The following is a 22,667-nucleotide window of genomic DNA, read 5'->3' on the forward strand; positions in this document are numbered from 1 at the left end:
TGGTTCACCTTTAAGTTAATTTTAGTATGTTATAGAGTGGCTACTTTTCAGTTGGTCTTCATTATTTATTTGTTATTGTTTTTGCATTATCTGCCATCTCCTTCTAGCTCCCAAACGGGGGACACCGACTCAATCTAAAAACAAATAATTCTGTAAGGCTACAACTGTATTGTTATCTTTAGTTCTCATCTTTTCAGGTCTCTCCTATTCATATTCCAGTCTAATTTAAATCAGTGCATGGTTGCTAGTGTAATTTGGACCCTAGCAACCAGGCAGCTGAAATTCCTAACTGGAGAGGTGCTGAATAAAAAGCGAAATAACTGAAAAACATTGCAAATTATATCGGAATATCATACTAAAAGGTAAATCAAAGGTGAACAATCCCTTTTAGTGGGAAAATTGACACCTATAAACCCATTGGTTGGCGTGTAGTAGACACCACAGAAAATCAATATTCTGACTCAAGGGTTTAATGCCTTTATTCCAGTTACTTTCAGCAGTTCTGTATGGCCCTCAAAGCTTTTGTTGTGCTCGGAGATGAGTCTTGGGAATGATCGTTGCCCGTAGTTATCTTATCACCCTGCCTCTTTCATGCTGTCACCCAGTAACAGAAGCTGATGAGAGTAATTGGAATTGTACATTACCTGCAGTGACCTCTGCTTAATTGACCTAACTGGGGAAAGATTTTCCTGTATGGCCGGCAGAGCAGATCCACTATCAGACAGATGCATAAAAGGTCACCCCCTGCACCAATACAGGGAGACCCATGTTCACTTACCAGCTTTACATTTAGTACATATTTTCTACCGAGTGTTTCTCAGGTCAAAAGATCATGGAAAATAAATACCCCCCTTAATAAATTGCAATAAAATGTATCATTTCGGGTAAACATATAACAGATTTGACACATATATAAAAAAAAAACATATGGCTTACCCAGGAGGATTCCAAGAAATCCCAAAGCAGCAATCCACTGCAACTAATAATTCTGATATTGTTTGGCCTCTTGACCAATCGGTGTAGTTAGAACAGCAAAGTAAAACTTATATTAGCACGCAATTAATGAGCAGGAAAAGTGGCTGATATGCTGAACAAAGTTTTGCCAGGCACCCGATATGGACTAAAGCTTCTAAAATCGGTAGACTTGCTGCTGAACTACATCTGCCAGCAAGAGCTATAGGTCAAATGATATAGAGTAAAGATCTGCAGTTCAGATTCACAGAAAAACACAGCGAAAACAACACATGAATTTGTGTTTATTTTTATATAAATTGGCAATACACATTTTTGTCTGATAAAACAACACTTGTACTGTACAGTGAATTATATATATTTCTCAAACCAAGGGAAATCCTAGACTCGGGGGAGGAGGGTATGTCCGATGCTGCAACATGGCCCTCTGTCTTGGACTTAGTAACGTCTGTTCATCTTTTTGAACTTTTCATAATGGTAGTCATCTGTGGCCTTCTCATTGGATGGCCTCTTGCGGTTGGGGGGTGACTCTGCAAGGAATAAAGTGAGGTTAGTGTGTTAGTATTAAGACAAGAATTTGCAACAAGGCTGCGTATGTGTCAGACACACCTGCTAATGTGAGCACAAATCTTTAAAGAGGCAGTTCAACTCGAAACTAACATTTTTAGGTTGTAAACTCTACAGGCAGGGACCTCCTATGTCTCTAAACATGTTCCACTAAATCTTTTTTTTATGGTAAAGAATACTTACTTTCTGGTTCTGGCTTTTCAGTGTCACCCACACGGAGAGGGCGTGGTTTTGGCTCCTCCTTGTGGCGCCTCATGGGAGTGTTCTGGTCCTCTTGATAAACTGAAAGCAAAAAACATATGCTATAAAAAGTGCAGATCCATAAAGGGAATGCATGTGAAATCTGGATGTAACTTATCATTAGTGAAGTGTCCTTTTTATATCGTTCACAAGTTCCGCATGGGGCAGTAGGCTCAGGTGTAGTTGAATGGGTTTAAGGCAGAATAGGAAGGGTAATCACATACTATAACACCCATTTTAGTTACGTGACCTGCAGTAAGTTTTCTAGACTTACATCGATTGTGTTGCACATAGTTGACAGCCATGTTGGTGGGCACAAAAGAAGTGTGCTTGTCTTTTTTCTTGTTCTGTTGCTCTGCTAATAGCCGAGCCTTTGCCTCTTCTGTGGAGATTATGTTCTTGATCTTGGCACTGAAATTAAACATTGCTGGAATCAGTGGCAAACAAAAAAAAAACACCCCAAAATTGGAGTTGAAATATGCAACTTGGATATAAATGTCATAAATGGAGTCATTTTGCCTGAAAACGTATAAAGAACTATTACACAAATGTTTTCTATCAGGCACCAAACCCAAGAAGCCTACACAACTTACTCTATTCCCAAGTCGACTTCTGGGATCCCACTTAGCATCTGATTGGACAACATCTCCTCTGTCTTCTTGGCAGATGACACTTTGATGCTCTCAGGGAGCTCATAGAGACAGTCCTCCGCACTCTTCGGCTTCACCTTCTTCTCCTCATTTTCCACAATTCCTTTTCGCTTCTTTAGCTCTGTCTCAATGTACTTCATCCTGATTGTTAGCAGAGGACAGTTTAGACCAACAGTAATGACATCCATTTCACCACCCATGCCAGGCACACAGCATTTGTTAATAGCATGTAGCATAAATATCTCCATGCTGGTTATGACTGAGGCTGCTGGAAATACAGTTGTGGGAGCGGATGAAATTCAAGCTAATTCTCTTTTGACCTGGAAGGGTTGGACTTAATGATCCCTTCTCCTACAAAAGCATTATCAATGATTTCACATATGGGTGTTATTGTAAATGAAGTGTGGTTTATTTTTACACAGGTTAAAGGGAGATGATCCTCAGATATATATTATATTTCTCTGCCCTGCCCATTTTAGCCCATACTAATTCAAATGCAGAGAAGCACAATGGGGATGTGGCTGGCATCTCCCACTTGGCACATATCTCAGCTTTCTGGCTGGAGCATACATAGCTGAGGTCAGGATCAAGTCGGCCTCAACTATGCATTCTCCTGGCTGTCAGAGAGCTGGGAAAGCCAATCCAGCTGGACTACTTTAAATTATTACATGTACAAGCAAACAGGGGAGTGATGGTGGTGCTTTTTTTTTTTTTTTTTTTTGGGTAGCCTTTACAAGGGATGTATGATAAATATTATATTTCTTGCCTTTCAATTCAAACATGACTGATGTTACAGATCAGATAAGTATTGGTTTCTAAGCCTCATATGCTACTTACATGTCAGCATCTTCATCCCTTCTGTTGGTTTCTGCTGAGAAAGAAGTTCCTAAATTCAGGTCCTCTTCTTCTCCAATTCTACAAACCAAAACATGCACTGATTAGTCTTCTGGTGGAGTATATGATTTAATACAGATACGAGGAGTTATAGTATTGCACGGGTAACATGCATTGTGCCCACCTGTCTTTTCCACGGTCCTTTAGCTTCTTCATATCTACCATCCCACCATTTTGCATCTTAAAAGGATCATCCTATAAAATGATGGAATACAATGAAATAAAGCAAAGGCCTGTATGAACCAACAACTTGTATTTGCAAAAGATGCAAGATTAGCCTCACCTTTGTGCTCAACCCAAGCACAACACATTTCTATAGTGAACTTACCGCCATGTTCACCTCTTCTGGCAATTTTTCACCCACCAGCAGGGCTGCAGCACTGCAAATAAAGAATACATAACTGAGAAAATAATGGGAGGCAACAGACTGATGCTCCCTATATTAAAGGGGTGATTCACCTTTAAGTTAACCAAGTAGGTTACAGAGTGGCTAATTCTAAGCAGTTTTTCAGCTGGCCCTCCTTTTTTATAGTTTCTGAATTATTTGCCTTCCTTTTCTGACTTATACCAGCTTCAAACCGAGATCACTGTCCCCAGCTAAAAAAACAAATGCTTTGTAAGGCTATGAATGTATTATGTCTACTTTTCATTACTTCTCTTTCTAGCCAGGCCCTCTCCTTTTCATATCCCAGTCTCTTAATCAAATGATGCATGATTGCTAGGGTAATATGGACCCTAGCAACCATATTGCTGAAATGCAAACTGTACAGCTGCTGAAAACTCAAAACACACAAATAACAACAATAAAATGAAAGCTGACTGCAAACTGTCTCAGATTATCACTCTCTACGTCATATTAAAAGTTATTTTAAAAGTGAACAATCATTTTAAGGGTCCAGAGTATATCTCTCTATAAAGGCATAAATACAGTTATACTTGGTGAATTGCTGGGTCGAAATATGCAGGTCGGTTTTTGGGTGATAATGGTATAACTGGTTGGTGTACACGATGGAACAAGCCAGGAGAGGTTTGAAGGCAAGAAGCTGCCATTGCACTCTGGTGATCATCACATTTTTATACAAAACAGAATATTAAACTGCAGCATCTTTAATATACCTTTAAGGATTGACCAAACTAAACTCCTCTTGGTTGTGAAATGAGAAATAAACTTTTTGCAAGATGAAATGGATATATGCTCAAAAAATGACCATTATGAGGGGTGAAGCACTCGTTCCCAAGACAAAAGCCTTTTGGGACTTGGTTACTACCAGTTAGGACTTACCTTACACCATTTTGCCTCTTTCTCAGACTCTGCACTTCTTTGGCTTCCTCCAGCTTCATTCTAAGGGTAAAATTGTCAGATGAATAGGCATTTAGTTCCTACAGCTACAAGCAGACAGAAGGAATAGAACAAGCTCTAGCAAGATGACATGCCTGTATATTAGCAAGGAAAGCATTTGCACATATCCTCTTGCTAGTAAATACAAGGTATTCTATAAGCAAGCTATAGATTATTGGTTGGAGGGATGCGTCCATGCCCAGACTGGGATTGCAAGTATATAGAGGCCCAAACAGCCCAATAAATAGTGACTGTCTGTGCCACTTACAGAAGCCCCTCTGCCATTTGCCAGAACCCACAAATTGCCAGTTCAGGCCTGGTTATGTCTAGTTCCTAGTGGGTTAATAGATGACAGCAGGGAGGTAACTACAGAGGAAGCGGACCCTGAGGCTGCAGGAGGTATGGGGGCCCCATGAGGCCCTAATTCATTTACAATTTCAATAAATATTGGTAAAACTGGTCGCTCTCGACATTTTGGGGGCCTGAAAAATAATATGCAGTGGGGCCCAGTAATATCAAGTTACTCCACTGGATGTCAGACCAGGGTGTAGCCCATATATTTAATTCAGCGTTTCTAGTCACAGAACTGCTGGTTCTCACTCCTGAAGCAAAGTAGCAGACAGCAGCTGACTAAGAGCCCTGGAGTAGAACTGACTGAGAAGCAAAGAAGCTGAAGGAACAGAGGAACACTGCCATGATTCCAGCAGCAGCATTATGAATATGACTAGCTGGTATCCATAGCAACGTGTTCTTGATAATGGAAAACCATAAGGATACGACTCCCAGACTATTCACATAGAGGCAGCGATATCAGGGGACATACCTAACCTCCCGAGTTACCCCTTCGTCTTCCACTTCTTCATCTGACGACGAGGCCTTGCGCCTCCGAAAGTTTCTCCCCGCGGGCATCTTTTCCCTCAGAGCTACACACAGAACCTACGACACCCCGGACCAGATAAACTTCCGGCGCGGTATAATGACGAAGAAATGGCAGTGTGAAGCTTCCGGGTCTCCGCCTCTCGCCTTGGCAGCTTGGGGGCGGAGTTTAGTATCATCCGTCAACATCTGCGGTGACAGAGTCGTCTGGCTTCAGGCTGGCAGGGTATAGAGAGGTAAGTGTGCGCTGCAGCCCGGATCCATTCAGCGCTCCCCAACTAGCCCCGGGCTTAATGGCTGTACTGACAGGGCTCAGTGTAATTCTGTGCAATAAGCACAGGCCTGGCCACTGCTTCATATTACAGGGGAATAACCTTCCTCCTATTTATTTACATAGAGCTGAGCCGGGCACAGGCTGGAAGATTCACAGAACAGGGATGGGCATTGGCTGAGGCTAGTAATGAAGGGACAGACTGTAGTATACACACACGACAGGCTATAGTATATACACACAGGACAGGCTATAGTATATACACACAGGACAGGCTATAGTATATACACACAGGACAGGCTATAGTATACACACAGGACAGGCTATAGTATATACACACAGGACAGGCTATAGTATATACACACAGGACAGGCTATAGTATACACACAGGACAGGCTATAGTATACATGCAGGTCAGGCTATAGTATATACACACAGGACAGGCTATAGTATATACACACAGGACAGGCTATAGTATACACACAGGACAGGCTATAGTATACATGCAGGTCAGGCTATAGTATATACACACAGGACAGGCTATAGTATATACAAACAGGACAGGCTATAGTATACACACAGGACAGGCTATAGTATATACACGCAGGACAGGCTATAGTATACACACAGGACAGGCTATAGTATACACACTGGACAGGCTATAGTATACACGCAGGACAGGCTATAGTATACACGCAGGACAGGCTATAGTATATACACGCAGGACAGACTATAGTATACACACAGGACAGGCTATAGTATACACGCAGGACAGGCTATAGTATACACGCAGCACAGGCTATAGTATATACACACAGGACAGGCTATAGTATACACACAGGACAGGCTATAGTATACACACAGAACAGGCTATAGTATACACGTAGGACAGACTAAAGTAAACACACAGGACAGACTATAGTATATACACAGGACAGACTATAGTATATACACACAGGACAGGCTATAGTATACACACAGGACAGGCTATAGTATATACACAGGAGGGGGGCACAGACTGGCTAATGCACAGAATCTAGCATGGCACTGGCTGGAATATACACAGAACAGGGATGGGCATAACCTGCTATATACACAGAGGAGGTGGGCACAGGCTGGTATATGCATAGAGAAGGACAGACTGGGAATATATACACAGGAGAGGGGCACAGGCTGGTATATACACAGAGAAGGGACAGACTAGGAGTATATACACAGAGCAGAATGGGACACAAGCTGGAATATACACAGAGCAGGGATGGACATGGCCTGGTATATACACAGAGAGGAGGTGGGCACAGGCAGGGTTATGCATGGAGAAGGTGACAGGCTGGTAACATATACACAGTAGAGGGGAACAGACTGGTATATGCATTGGGTAGGCAGTTGGTAGTGTATATAGAAGAAATGATTGTGAATGTTATATTTCCAGCACAAATGGGTCACCCTGGTGTGTGTGTGTATTATATTAAATATGGTTCCACCAATCCAAATAAATATAGGACAGAATGGTGCCAGCTGACATATACCGCCGGATTGGTGGAACACTATTCATGTGAAGCTGATGGGAAAATGACTCACACTGTTTATAAATCTGCTGACTTTTTTTATGCAATGAAATTGAGATTTCTGCGAGCTGCTGGCATTGTGCTTGGTATCTAAGGGTAACCGAGTGCCGATGTATGCCATCCTTTCATATACAGGCATCATGATTGCAGCCTTGTTCTAAGAGTCAGTGTTTTTTTTATTACAAAAACGGTCATGTGACCTTATTATCCCTATTCTGATTGAACTGCTGCCCAGGCAATCCTATCCCTCCTCAGTCTTTTCATCACATATAGAGTTTTTTTTGTTATAAATATTATTTATATCAGTTAAAACTTAAAGGACATAAATTCAAAAGAGAACATGTCCCTTTTCTTCTCCCTGCTGGGAGATGGGACCTGTTATCCAGAATGCTTGGGACCTGGTGTTTTCCAGATGACAGATCTTTCCATAATTTGAATCTCCATACCTTAAATCTACTAGAAAATAATGTAACCATTAAACAAACCTGATTGGCTGGTTTTGCTTCCAATAAGGATTAATTAAAGTTGGGATCAAGTACAAGCTACTGTTTTATTATTACAGAGAAAAAGGAAAATATTTTGAAAAAAATTATTTGGATAAAATTGAGTCTTTCAGGATAATGGGTTTCCGGATAACAGATCCCATACCTGTACTCCTATGTCAGGGACGGCTGCATTCTTAGCTTTTTGGGTACCAGAGAGCACTGGCATAAGTGGGTGACACTTGATGGTTGATTGGATGAGTATGACAGTTTGGAATTCTATAAATTATTACATTCTATAATAAGATTTTAATATGTACTTTATTAAAAGTATAAAGACACTAATAGATTAGGCCTACAGGGCACATTAACCTGTAGTACATTTTGTCATTGCCATGAACCTGGCACCTACTGATGATTTTTCCTCTTGGGCTGGGAGGACAATATAGTGGGTGTCCATCCTGCCTGGTGTAGGTTATTGCCCAGTCAAGCCAAGAGAATATGATGGCAGGAGTGGAGAGATTCGTGTAGGATAAATGTAGTTTACCTGCTCATTGTAGGAGTGTCTGTTTAGCCAATGGGCATCTTCCCATGAGCTGCTGCCGCCATATTGGAAGGTTGGTTTCCAACCGTTCCTTTAAATTGTGACAGCCATTGGTTTGATATTATTCAGCAGCTCTATTTCGCTGTGGCCAATGTCGGACTGGCCTACCGGGATACCAGGACCAACTTCTGGTGGCCCCAGGTGTCAGTGGTCCTCTTGCTTCTAACCATTTGGTCTATTTCATGGTCAATCCCTATTTCTTTGTGGGGGGAAAAAGAGGCTTAATAATGGAAGAATAGAGTAAGTAGATATAAAAGACTAGGGGAATCAAGAGGTTAAGTGAGGAGAGGATGAATAATTGTTTGGAAAGTAGGCCCATGGTCTAAGGTTCTCTGGTGGGCCCCGTCACTGGCTGTGGCAGCCATCTTGCCTTCCTGTTTAGTCATTATCCAGCAGTTGAGTGAAGCTGTGGCAGCCATCTTGGCTAGTGATTATTCAGCAGAACTGACAATTGAATGCATTCGTTATTTAGTAAATAACTAGCCTTGTTCTACAGCAAGCTCCAGGCTGGTGGGGCCACAATGGCGGATGCCGAGGATTTCTGCCCTCACCTGGACTCCATTGGAGAAGTTACCAAGGAAGATCTTATCTTGAAATCCAAGGTCAGTAGGGTGTGAGTGGGGGCAGAATATATGTGTTATGGGATGCAATCAACCAGGGTTAAAGGGCAAATATACCTCCATTGTTGTTGCAGTTTTAACCTTGGCTCACCTGCCATTGTCTGTCATGCTGCCTTCCTTATCTCTGCTCATAGCCCTCTTATTGTGTTATCATCTGCCAGTGAGCCTGAAGAGGTGGGGCCTGGCAGCAAAGGCGTGGCTTCAGTGAGAGGGTGTGGTCAGTAAACTGGACTATCCCTGTATGTATAGCAGGAATATTATGGGGCTTATTTTCTGTGTTTAATTATTGTAGGGAACGTGTGAGTCGTGCGGCGTGGGAGGACCCAACCTATGGGCCTGTCTGCAGGTAAGTGACATCGGCTTAGGCCTCTCTTTACAGGTTTGTGCCGGCTGTGTTTCTAACTCCCAGTCCTTCTTTCCAGGATGGCTGCCAGTCTGTGGGATGCGGCGAGTCGTATGCTGATCATAGTACCCTGCATGCACAGGTCAGCAAACAGAACGACGACCATTCTAGTTGGTAACACAGTTCAGCAGATAAAATATAGCCTTAGTTCCCCTTTAACCTGTAATCTGGTTGCTAGGGTCCCAACTTCACTAGACAGCAGTTAAAATGTCAGCAAAAAGCACAATAAAAAATAGCTAATGTCCAAATCACACCACAATGTGCATTGCCCCTTTAAATGCCTGTATGCCTTTCTGAATCATGTTATTCACAGCAACAGGGGTTATATTTAGCACCCATGTATCACCTGCTTCATCCATAACAACTATAATCAAGTGCTATACTGTGTTTGTGCATTTAGCTTTCCTCTCTCCCCCCTTTAAACACTCTGTTAACCCTTTAATATCTACAGCAGACTTGCTTTTGTTGTTGTTGATGGGATCGGAATTAATTCTATCATAGAATTAATGATGTCTTGTAACTAATATAGTCTAGTAAATGTCACATTGTAGAATCACACCCACTCTAAACACCACGAGGTGCCTATTTTGGGTCCCGATCCACAGGTTAAGAATCGCTGATCTACAGAGAATATTTATCCCCCCCTTCCACTTTAAAGGACAAGGAAAGTTAAACTAAAGAAGTAGCTAGAAATGTTGTAAATTATGTTTTATACTTTTGTACCAGCCCAAGGCAACCACAGCCCTTTAGCAGTAAAGATCTGTGTCTCCAAAGATGCCCCAGTAGCTCCCCATCTTCTTTTCTACTGATTCACTGCACATGCTCTGTGCTGCTGTCACTTACTGAGCTTAGGGAGCCACTCACAATATAAAGTACACATAGAATAGAAATGTCACAATATGAGGCTGATTAGTAATTAATACACATAATTACTACATGGCAGCACAGAAACCAGTGCAATTAGCATCAGAATTTAATAATCAGCAAACCTGTAGCATCAGCTTATATTACAGGGGAAGCTCATTTTCTGCTGGATAATTAGTGACGAGCCCTAAGCTTAGCTTCTCAACAGCCAATCAGAGCCCACTGAGCATGTGAGTGTCACAGACACTTTCCAAGATGGTGACCCCCTGTGACAAGTTTGAAGTCCTGGATCATTGCTGCTATTGACAAGCTGAAACTTTAAGCTGGTGCATTAAGTTTAGTAAATAAAATGGCATTTTTAGCCATATTCATTTTTAGGGTTTAGTTCTCCTTTAAAACAGGCCACACACATGTCGATATTTCAGTACTAAACATTCTTCTTTGTCTTCTTCTTCAGTCCAAGAAGCACAACCTCACTGTTAACCTGACCACATTCCGTGTGTGGTGTTACACCTGCGAGAAGGAAGTGTTTCTGGACCCCCAGGCACCTCCGGCCTCGCAGACAACGTCTCCCAGACTCAGTCACAGGGTGCGTGTGCTTCACAGGCGGACGGGTTATGGCACGGTGTAGCTTTATAGACTAAAATAAGTTGGTGGAGGGCACTCCCAATATTCACAATAGAAAAAAATACTTTTTTTTTAAGGTATATGAGGTGCAAAATACCCAAAACAGAATATAGAAATGGAGAGGGGTTGCACACTCAATACTAATAAAGTATTACTATTTTTTAATACCCCTCTCCATTTCTATGTAGCTTTATAGACTGAGTGCTGTGTGTTCTTGTCCCTCCTCCAGGACTTCCCTTCTCCTGCTCATCCACTGAAGTCTGTCCCCATTGCTGTTGGAGATGATGGCGAGTCAGAGAGTGATGAAGACGACATCAAGCCACGAGGTAGCGCTTATCTTGCATTGTTCCCTGTGCCGCTGCTGTATTTAAATACAGCCATTTAATGCGGTGCTTTTGAGACTGGGCCACTGCTTGGGGAGCCACTGTTTAAAAGATGGATTGGCTAAAACAATTGTTGATCGACTGATCTCCTTGACCGCTGTGCTTCCATTTCTCCTGCAGGACTCACGGGAATGAAAAACATTGGCAACTCCTGCTACATGAATGCGGCCCTCCAGGCTCTGTCCAACTGGTAATTATTCTCTCGGCTGCTTCTATACCACTCGGGCATCAATAAGTGCTCTAGTTAACCCCTTCTTCTCCACAGTCCTCCCCTGACGCAGTTCTTTCTGGAGTGTGGGGGATTAGTCCGGACAGACAAGAAGCCAGCACTGTGCAAAAGTTACCAGAAACTCGTCTCTGAGCTGTGGCACAAGAAGCGGTATGGGACCCCTCCAATAATATTCCCTTGTATTTCATCTTTTGCACAAAAGTGGGTTAAAATGATCAGTCATCTCATTTTATTGGTTGGATTATTCCAGTATGGAGGGTAGGGTACAAACCTGAATACTGTACCGGTATGGGACCTGTTATTCAGAATGCACGGGACCTGGGGTTTTCCAGATAAGGGATTTTTCTGTAATTGGGATTTAAAGGGGTTGTTCATCTTCCAAACACTTTTTTTCAGTTCAGTTGTTTTCAGATTGTTCCCCAGATTTTATCAATTACTTTCCATTATTTATTTTGTACTGTTTTTCCAAAATCTAAGTTTAAAGTTGACTGTTCCTGTCTCTGGTGTTTCAGTCGGGCAGCTCTGTAATTCAGGGGCAGCTCGGTAATTCAGGGGCAGCTCAGTGATTCAGGCTCAGCGATTCAGGGGCAGCTCAGCGATTCAGGGGCGGCTCAGCGATTCAGGGGCGGCTCAGCGATTCATGATCAGATTCTGAACTGTTACAATTTTGCAACATTTAGTTGATACATTTCTCAGCAGCATTTCTGGAGTATCAGCAACTATTGTATCAATTCTAACAGCTGCCTGTAATGAAACTCAGGGATTTTGCTCAGCAGGGACAAATATAAGAAATGTATCAATTTAGAACAGTTTACAAGGTCGGCGACCCCCCCCCTCCCAGAGCTGCTTTAGAAGGTGAAAAATTACATTTTATACTTCAATATTAGAAAAACAATCACCCACAGAAATAAAAAGTCATTGGAAAAAGTCATTATTTCAAGTGATCTACCTGAAAACAACTAGTTTGAGTCTACTAGAAAATCATATAAACATTAAATAAACCCAATGGGCTGGTTTTGTTTCCAATAAGGATTAATTATATCTTAGTTGGGATCAAGTACAAGGTACTGTTTTATTATTCCAGTAAAAAGGAAATCATTTTTAAAAAATTGGATTATTTGGATAAAAGACAGCCTTTCCGTAATTTGGAGCTTTCTGGTTACAGGTTTCCAGATAATGTATCCCATACCTGTTCTATGAAACAAAGGCGCTTGACTCGTCATGTCAGCTGTTTTACTTTTATACCCATGAGCTTATGGGCAAAGTCAGAACATATAACAATTGTTTATTTCTCTTTTGTAGGCCAAGTTATGTGGTGCCCTCCAGCTTGTACCATGGGATCAAACTGATTAACCCTCTGTTCCGGGGTTATTCCCAACAGGTAAAATCTGAATGATGGATAGGGAAGAGTCCTTGGGATCCGAGGAGTCATCTCTGATGGCCATCACTCATAACGCCTCTGTTCCATCTACTTCTACAGGACACCCAGGAGTTTCTCCGCTGCCTGATGGACCAACTCCATGAGGAACTGAAGGAACCCATCCTGCCTGAGAACCAGGAACAGGAAGAAGAGGAAAGGGACGATCAACGAGAGGGGGAACGAGGCGGCACAGCGGAGGAGGACTTCCTGTCGTGCGATTCTGGTGGCGAGATGGGGGACGGGGAGGGTGGAGGAGGCGTGGGCACATTGTCCGAGATGGAGCTGCTAATCCGGGAGGAAGTTGGGAGGGGGCTCTCTGAAAAGGAGAAGTTGAAGGAAAGGAAGCTGTCATATTGTCACAGAAGGACAAGCTCAGAGCAGGCAGATGAGGATGCAGATGTGGACACAGCAATGATTCCAGGTGACAGCACAGTGGCAATCATAGGGGTAGCGATTAGGGAGCTGGTATGGCCCACAACACAGATCAGAAGTTTTATATCTCCCAAGCTCTGCTGGTTCGCCTATCCGCTACCAGACAGCAATCCTCAAGGGCTGCTTATGTGTTCACCCTGAATGCTGAGCTTAGTAGTGATGCAAGGTCTTAGCTCGTAGGCTAGTGATACTGTTTGTATAAGTGCTTCAAAGCACTTGCAAATAAGTCCATATAGCAAGAGCGCCTCCCTGTGTCTGGCACATAGATTTTTAGTAAATACTTCATGCAGCTATTTACTGTGTTCCTTTGTGTTTCAGATTCATTCCGTTTTTATTTTCTAAGCAGTATGAGAGTGAATGTAATCAGACTGTCTCTGAATACGTCTAACCTCCAGAGCCTGATAATGACGCCTACATGCACTGCTCCTCTCGGTCCTGCAGCCCACACCCAGTGGAATCCATCTCCAAGCACTCCAGCACCCCTCCTCGCTCCAGTCCACTGCGCACCGCCCATTCCTACGTCTTAAAAAAAGGTATTGTGCCAAAGAGAGAGAGAAAGAAAGGAGAGTATTGTAGCATTTATATGCAATGGGAAATTACAAAAGAGAGCTGTGTAGCCTTTTTGTTGAGGCTTGCTTGAAACTGATTCCCAGGCCCAAAGCCTTTTGCAGCCCACCTTACTGTTCCTGACCATTCAGCCTGTTATTCTCATTGGCTCTGGTCTTAGTGGTAATTTGCTGAAACAGATTTGGGCTTGATGGGTAAATGGTGCAGACTCCTTTGTGGTCTGAGCAGCATATGGAGGCCTGAAGGGCATCAGAGGGATTAAGGTCCTTGCATGGGCAAGACCAACTCTTCATTCTATTCACAGCTCAAGTTCTGAGTGGAGGAAAGAAACGCTCCGAAGTCCGATATCGAAGCGTTATTTCTGATATCTTCGATGGGTCTATACTGAGTCTGGTCCAGTGTCTGACCTGCGACAGGGTACGACAAGCCTTTTCCATAAGGGTTTTTTATATTGATTAGAATCTTTTTGAACTTTAGAACTTTTTGTTTAACAATCCCCATGTTATGCCCATGGTCAGGTCTCTACTACTATTGAGACCTTCCAGGACCTTTCCCTGCCCATCCCTGGAAAAGAGGACCTGGCAAAGTTACACTCCACCATCCACCAGAGCACTGTCATTAAGGCTGGCACTTGCGGGGATAGCTATGCTGCCCAGGGCTGGCTGGCCTTCGTTATGGACTACATACGCAGGTACCTCACTCTTACATACCTTAATGTCTTTATGTGGGTGGGGTCTTTCATTTTTAAGGGTACACTAACTTAACCCACATGACCCTGCCCTGCCAGTGCCTTGTTGCCAACTGCTGGCAATGTCTCTACATTTCCCATCCGTACACACTATATATGTACATTATGGTTTCTCTTTTTCCCTTTGCTAAAGGCCCAAAGGAACCATCACTTACTTGTTCTTATTAATCCGAACTCTAGATTTGTGGTTTCTTGCATCCCAAGCTGGTTCTGGGGTCCCATGATAACGCTGGAGGATTGCCTGGCTGCTTTCTTTGCTGCTGATGAATTAAAAGGTAAGCTTACTTCTCCATCTCTGTACTCTCTCCACTCGGGTATTATTGTAAGGAAAGAGGGATCGAGTAGCCGTTTAATGCAGCCCCCATTTATACTTATAGGGCTGCAATGTGTAAGCATCACACCAAAGCCAATTATTTTGACCATTGTTGTTGTCTTTCTTTCCTCGAAGGTGATAACATGTACAGTTGTGAGCGCTGTAAGAAGTAAGCATCCTTTAGACTTGTCCTTTTCTTCCTCCCTTTCCCAAAAAGAATTGTAAGCTTCATGTGCTTTCCAATCTTTGCAGGCTTAGAAATGGTGTGAAATACTGTAAAGTTTTACGTCTGCCGGAGGTAAGTCCTGTGGTTCCTAAAGTTATGCAACATTATATGGCACCTAGTGTTTCCGTATTAATGTCCCGTATCCTCCCTTTGCTTGGCAGGTTCTGTGCATTCACCTGAAACGTTTCCGGCACGAAGTCATGTACTCCTTTAAAATTGGCAGCCATGTTTCATTCCCTCTGGAGGGGCTTAATCTGAGACCCTTCCTGGCTAAAGAATGTGTTTCCCGTATCACGACTTATGATCTCTTGGCTGTTATTTGCCACCACGGCAGTGCCAGCAGTAAGTATGAGGGTCCAGTATGGGGCGCATGGCTTATTATATAGCAGAATACTGTATACAAAAACCCACCCCTCTCTGTATAGGTGGGCACTATATATCTTATTGCCAGAATGTGATCAACGGACAGTGGTACGAGTTTGACGATCAGTACGTCACGGAGGTGCACGAGACAGTGGTTCAGAATGCAGAGGCCTATGTTCTCTTCTACAGGTAAAGGGTTACTAGACCCCTTTCGTGCAGGTTCTGTTATTCTCGTGCCTTGGTTAGCTTTTAACACTTTCTCTGCCCTTGCTCGGGGGCCAGGAAGAGCAGCGAGGAGGCTGAGCGGGAGAGGCAGAAGGTGGTGTCCTTGGCAGCCATGAAAGAGTCGGGCCTCCTGCAGTTCTACATCTCCCGCGAGTGGCTTAACAAGTTCAACACGTTTGCAGAACCTGGACCAATAAGCAACCAAAGTTTCCTATGTGCACATGGAGGTACAAATATCCAGGTCTCTCTGTGTTTTTATACTGGAGTGGAGCTCCTGAATCTGCCCATAATTGGCTATAATGGAAACTACTAGTCACTGAGCAGTTTCAATGTAAGCCAACGACGGCATGGGCAGACTTGGGCACTTATTTGACGGCCATGTGCCATTTCCTTCTGCATTGCTTGCTCAGATGAACAAGATGGATTCCATGTTTTTATTTCATCCACACTTAAGTTTTACTCTTTCTCCAGCTCAGCCTAATGGGTGCCCAGCTCCGTCTAATGGGTGCCCAGCTCAGTCTAATGGGTGCCCAGCTCATCTCCCTATGCCTTTGACTGAGCAGAGTAGGTGGGAGCATTACAGTTACATTTCCCATCTCCTTGCAGCATGTATTAGTACCCACTAATGGCAGATGATGGAACTGTGGCAACTGAAGTGGGGACATTACAGTCACACTCACAAGCCCAATTGCTCCCCTCTTGCCCCCAGATGCTCTTGTGTTGAGGTCTGGCCTCATTAAGGCTCATTGCATCTCCATGTTTTGCAGGGATTCCCCCCAACAAATATCATTATATTGATGATCTGGTGGTGATTCTCCCGCAGAGTGTGTGGGAATATCTATATAACAGGTAAGTAACTCCCAGTGGGCACTGTTGTATCTGCTTAGTTACATCTGGTAGTGGCTGTGAGAGGCAGTAATGCATGGGCTGTCATTGGCTGCTTCCCCAATTAATATCTGATTGGTCATAGTCTTATAGCAGGAAGAAAGCCTGGTAAATCCCTTTGGATGAGGATTGCATGGGGCTGTTTTTGGTCCTCTCCAGTTGGATCTGCATGGGGGAACTCAGCTTATGCTTAAGGAGGGTTTTTATATCATGTATATGTCTTATAGTACATAATGAGCATATAGCTTTTTGTATTTATACATATGGGTGGGAGTTGCCTTAATGAATAAATATCTTAATCCAAAATACCTGTTGTGTGTTCCCTCAGTTCACTTATTTATTGCGATGTTTAAACCCCATCAGGTTTGGAGGTGGACCCGCAGTGAATCACTTGTACGTCTGCTCCATCTGTCAGGTGGAGATCGAGGCCTTGGCGAAACGCAGAAAGACAGAGATTGACACTTTCATTAAGGTCAGTTAAGACCTGCAAGTCATAAATAGGGTTAGTTATATTTACTTCACTTTGAAATGACCAGTTATTAATACAGTAAGCACTATGGGTATATTGTAAAAAAAAAGTGCCACATCTCTCCATATAGGCTATGAGCAAACTTAGGGGACTGTTCCTGCTGAATTGTGCATAGTACAAGGGAATACCTATGCTGCCATAGTTTTATGGTATATCTCTGTACAGACTATGAGCAAACTTAGGGGGCTGTTCCTGCTGAACTGTGCTTAGTACAGGGGAATACCTATGCTGCCATAGTTTTATGTGATCTCTCTGTACAGACTGAGCAAACTTAGGGGGCTGTTCCTGCTGAATTGTGCTTAGTACAGAGAATACCTATGCTGCCATAGTTTTATGTGATCTCTCTGTACAGACTGAGCAAACTTAGGGGACTGTTCCTGCTGAATTGTGCTTAGTACAGGGAATACCTATGCTGCCATAGTTTTATGGGATCTCTCTGTACAGACTATGAGCAAACTTAGGGGACTGTTCCTGCTGAATTGTGCTTAGTATAGGGAATACATATGCTGCCATAGTTTTATGGGATCTCTCTGTACAGACTGAGCAAACTTAGGGGACTGTTCCTGCTGAATTGTGCTTAGTACAGGGGAATAGCTATGCTGCCATAGTTTTATGGTAACTCTCTTTACAGTATAAAAGCAAACAGCACAACTAAGAAGGCAAAACCCATTAGTTAGCTCATAGTTTGCATAGATAGATAACAAAGATATGTCAGCCGGTATTCCTATATAAATACATAGGTTTTGCCCTTTAAAGGGCCTTTTTAAAGTGGTCTTTAAAGCTAAAATTACTGAAATATAAAAGAATATTGCCCCAGATATGGAATCCCATACCTTTGTATCTGTTACTTCTGCAGCTGAATAAAGCATTCCAAGCAGAAGAAGCCCCCAGTGTGATATACTGTATCAGCATGCAGTGGTTCCGGGAGTGGGAAGCCTTTGTTAAAGCCAAGGACAGTGGTAAGTGATCACCTTGCTTGCTCCTGTTCTATATTTAACATTTGATTTCAAGGACGAGAGGCTTCTGCCCTTAATTACTGGTGGATCAGTTAGGACATGCTCAGGGTGCACCTTTGATACTACTTGAGGATGCTGGGAGTTGCAATGAGAAGCCAGTAGGAAAGAGAGCAGTGTCTTTAGATTACTTGTACAGGTATGGGATCCGTTATCCGGAAACCTGCTATCCAGAAAGCTCCGAATTACGGAAAAGCCATTTCCCATAGACTCCATTATAATTAAATAATCCACATGATTTTCTTTTTCTCTGTAAAATAAATATATTGTACTTGATCCAAACTACGATATAATAATCTTTATTGGAAGCTTATTGGAAGTTTACATGATTTTCTAGCAGATTTAAGGTATGAAGATCCAAATTACATTAAGATCCGCTATGCAGGAAAACCCCAGGTCTCGTTAACAGGCCCCATACCTGTACTGCCCATTAGGTGGAGCGCCTGCTTTTCTCCAGGTTCGCTTGGGGGACACAGGGACAGAGGGTATAACTTGTACCACTAGGAGGCAGGACACAACATAGGAAAAAACTGGCTCCTCCCCCATCAGGCGGAGACTTAGCTCAGTTTTAGTTGTGTCCTCAGGAGAATAGGACATATTGTCGTTAATTATTTTTTCAAGAATTTTATGGCTCAGCTGGACTGACTAGATAGAGGATGTTCAGGCCCTCTACACTGAGCAGAGGTTCCATTGACTTCCTCCACCGTGGGATGTGCCTCCGGTGATCTTTGGAGTACTCTGTACACACCAACAGCTGACAACGGACTCTTTATTTTAGGTTTTTTCCTTTCTACTTATTGTGCCCCTGCTAAGCAGGACACAGGTAGGAGGAGCTGCTTCCCCCCTCCTCCGCACCAGACAGGTTCGTGCTGATCTAGGCATACTGGTCCCTAGAGATTTATACTTAGCTCGCAGCCTTGCACAATCGACACCCTCTGACATGTCTGAGGGACAAAGCGTCAGCCTTTTCTCCAAGGCAGCACCTACAGCCACTGTTAAATATCTTGCTTGTGCCAAATGTCGCAAACGTCTGCCTTCAGGGCACAAACATCCCTTATGTGTTGGATTTAAACCCACCGAACATGATCCTTAACTTCAGAACCTACTCCACTCCCACTAGTGGACCAGGATTCTAGGGGGGAATCCTCCTCCCAACAGAGGGACTCTCCTCCACGTAGGGGCCCCCCCCTCCAGAATGGGCATCTCAGTTAGCCACGGGGATTCCAAAATTGGCTCAATCCTTAGACAAACTCTTGTCCCGCCTAGATAATCCCAGGGCTAGGGCCCCAAAATGCAGAGCTCCCTCTCCATCAGATGAAGAGATTGATTCTCCATCCAGAAGGGGGTTCTTCTCCTCCACTATTTTTTGCCGGCCGATGATTGTGACTGCTCTGAGGGCGAGCTGTCATCCATCTCAGACCCAGAGGAGGAAGGGTCCTCTAGGCCCTCATCTGACTCAGTGGATTCTCTAATTGCATCCGTTCTAGAGACTCTTCACCTTCAGGAACCGGAGGCCACATCCGACTCCTCTAAGGTACTCTTTAAACGCCACACCAAAACTTCTCCAGTTTTCCCCTATCACTCTCAACTTGACCAGATCATACAACAGGAGTGGGATAAACCGGAAAGGTGTTTCCAAACTAACCGCAGATTCCAGAAGCTTTATCCTTTTCCTACAGACACCACGGAAAAATGGGCTCTACCTCCCTCAGTGGATGCTCCGGTACATCGTCTTTCCAAAAACACAGCTCTCCCTGTACCGGATGGTTCTTCCTTCAAGGACTCTATGGATAAGAAGCTAGAGAGCCTTCTGTGTTCACTTTTTACCGCAACCGCCACTTCTCTACGCCCTGTGTTAGCCACGGCATGGGTGAGCAGAGCCATCCAATCTTGGTCAGATACTCTTCTCCACGCTATTGAGTCGGGCGCACCTCACCATGAACGGTTCAGTCTTTCTTACCAAAGGTGGTCTCAGAATTCCACTTGAACCAAGAGATAATTGTCCCGACCTTCTGCCCTTCTCCGGCCAACCCTAAAGAAGCGGCCTTACACACCCTGGATCCAGTCCGAGCTCTCAAGTTCTACCTACACAGAGTCCAAGACATCTGCAAGACTGACGCTCTGCTGCTACAAAACCTACCATTTCCTGTTGGATCAAACAATCCATCCAACGAGCTTACGCTGCTAAGGGCAAACCCTCTCCAGCCAGACTCACCGCCCACTCCACTGGGGGGATGAGTACGTCCTGGGTGTTCAGGAATCAAGCGTCAGCAGAACAGCTGTGTAAAGCAGCTACCTCACCGTTAAATCTCTTTGTCTTCAGTCGCTTGGGGGACACAGGGCTTCCCTCCCAGGTTTGAGACTCTCTCTCTTTTGTCTATCAGACATGTTATTGGTTATATTGTTAATGTTACATGTTATACTAATTCAATCCTATTGACCTGTATACAAACTGAGCTAAGTCTCCACCTGCTGGGGGTATAGCCATTAGGGGAGGATCCAGTTTTTTTACTATGTTGTGTCCTGCCTCCTAGTGGTACCAGCTATACCCACTGGCGACTGAAGAGAAAGAGATTTAACGGTGAGTACACAAAATCTCCCTTTATTGCTCACGACTTCTAACCTTGGGATCATGGTAATCAAGAGCTAAAGCCTGCTGGAAGTTGTAGGTGGTGATCATCAGGGGGCTGCAGATTTAGAAAGAGGGTGCTACAGAACATTATGGTGGGGCAGTTTCTCTCAGTCCTTCTATGGTCAATTTAAAGGACAAGGTAACCCTTTCTATGCTGTTTTTTTTTTTTTTTACCCATCTTGTGATATTTGGCTTCCTACCAAGTAACCGATTCCCTGTTTCTGCCGTAGACCCTCCCGGCCCAATTGATAACAGCAAAGTGGCACTTACCAAGAGTAGCGGGCACGTGCAGCTGAAACAGGGTATGTCTGCAGACACTGGATCCCCGGGTAACATGTTCACCCCCTGGCAAGTCCTTATTTTCCTTTATCCACAGGCGCTGATTACGGGCAGATTTCGGAGGAGACGTGGAATTACCTGTTGAACATATATGGAGGCGGGCCAGAGATCGCAATCCGCCAGACGGTGGCGCAGTATCAGGATCCGGAACATCTGCACGGAGAGCAGAAGATTGAAGCAGAGACACGGGCCGGGTAGCTGGACCCAAGGTGACGTTCGGTTTTATATTGATTGATACGTACTCACCCGGCTATTGGCAGGAATATCCAGTCAATCACAGGCTCTGTAACATAACAATTCTGACCCCAACAAACCTTTATACACCCCTAATTGTTATCTCTTGCCATCAGGTTCTTATGGATCCCCCGATGCGCTACAGAACAGACTGCTGCCTGCCAGTCTAACGCACTTCTAGAAGCACCTTGAGAATAAGCCGTGCAGAGACACTGTGTTTTACTCTTCGTATCGTTTGGAGCTAATGTTACAGATAGTACAGATATTTATTAAATATATATATATATATATAACTTCCCAGGTCTTTAGTTTACCAAACAGCGAGTTTAACATAAAAACTGCAGCTCAGCGACTTGTAATTGAAGATTCAGTAGGAAGATCCTTCCACGGAAACTCTGGAAGCGTAGAGGTTGGTTCAGCGCAGGAAAGGGATATTGAGCGAGTGCAACCAGATTACTGCTATAACTGTTGTTTACAAAGAGGCGCAGCCTTGTGATGATTACAGTGTACAACTCTCATCCCTAAGCCGGCTTGTCTTAACAGTACTGCCTTTCTATTATTCCCTCACGTGCGCTCATGATCAGACACATAGTAAAGGGTTGCAGGGAGTTGTCTACAGTGCCGGCCTATCGATTTAGTAATCTGGCAGAGGAAAGAAACCTAAAAGAAAGGTTACAATGCCAGTGACAGCGCCTATCTCTGGCTACTTTTGGTAAGGACAGAGCACGGTTGTCACTTTCCCCACTCTCTTTCTTCTTAGCTTTATGAAATGTGCTGTATCCTGCCTCCGACCTACTTTTCTCTATTCACTGTGATGTGCATGTCGTGCTGTAGTCGCACCATCCTGTACAGTCAGTATTACATTGGGCTCAGGCTGAGGGCCTGCTGCATAAAATCAAATAAATGTATTCATCGACTTTAACTGCGGCCTTGGGGTGTTTGTATCGCTTCCTGCTGTTCAGTTGTAGATGTGAGCATCACCCAATGGGTCTCCATAGGCCCCTATTATGATGCAGTCACTGGCCAAGTCAGCAGCTCATTGGCCAGTGTATCGGGCCATCCGACGGGCTTCCCCAACCAACCCAAGGCCCCAGATCAGCCCCACATTTTGTGGGCATATTGGACGAGATCCGCTCATTTTTCTACCTCTCC

General features: G+C 43.9%; 2 protein-coding genes across 4 annotated transcripts; one reads left to right on the top strand and one right to left on the bottom strand.

Annotated features, from left to right (window-relative positions):
- Positions 1 to 1,236: 1,236 nt before the first annotated feature.
- c9orf78.L (chromosome 9 open reading frame 78 L homeolog) lies at positions 1,237 to 5,623 on the bottom strand. The gene is made up of 9 exons (NM_001094436.1): positions 5,486 to 5,623; positions 4,606 to 4,665; positions 3,652 to 3,703; positions 3,448 to 3,518; positions 3,267 to 3,344; positions 2,373 to 2,570; positions 2,054 to 2,190; positions 1,723 to 1,821; positions 1,237 to 1,502 (listed from the first exon to the last, which is right to left on the bottom strand). The coding sequence occupies exons 1-9, from the start codon at positions 5,569 to 5,571 to the stop codon at positions 1,411 to 1,413; spliced, it is 873 nt and encodes a 290-aa protein (NP_001087905.1). The 5' UTR covers positions 5,572 to 5,623; the 3' UTR covers positions 1,237 to 1,410.
- A 14-nt stretch (positions 5,624 to 5,637) lies between these two features.
- On the top strand, positions 5,638 to 22,437 carry usp20.L (ubiquitin specific peptidase 20 L homeolog). Of its 3 annotated transcripts, none has more exons than XM_018241022.2 (25): positions 5,638 to 5,774; positions 8,960 to 9,065; positions 9,376 to 9,429; positions 9,506 to 9,568; positions 10,808 to 10,939; positions 11,207 to 11,303; positions 11,481 to 11,550; positions 11,626 to 11,739; positions 12,892 to 12,970; positions 13,070 to 13,430; positions 13,837 to 13,974; positions 14,313 to 14,425; positions 14,527 to 14,699; positions 14,937 to 15,031; positions 15,205 to 15,238; positions 15,322 to 15,367; positions 15,457 to 15,637; positions 15,721 to 15,847; positions 15,941 to 16,110; positions 16,651 to 16,732; positions 17,132 to 17,240; positions 18,154 to 18,256; positions 21,173 to 21,244; positions 21,319 to 21,490; positions 21,632 to 22,437. In XM_018241022.2, the coding sequence occupies exons 2-24, from the start codon at positions 8,985 to 8,987 to the stop codon at positions 21,477 to 21,479; spliced, it is 2,655 nt and encodes an 884-aa protein (XP_018096511.1). In that variant the 5' UTR covers positions 5,638 to 5,774; positions 8,960 to 8,984; the 3' UTR covers positions 21,480 to 21,490; positions 21,632 to 22,437.
- Positions 22,438 to 22,667: the final 230 nt, after the last annotated feature.

This window comes from Xenopus laevis, chromosome 8L (assembly GCF_017654675.1).
Source record: "Xenopus laevis strain J_2021 chromosome 8L, Xenopus_laevis_v10.1, whole genome shotgun sequence".
Lineage (NCBI taxonomy): Eukaryota > Metazoa > Chordata > Amphibia > Anura > Pipidae > Xenopus > Xenopus laevis.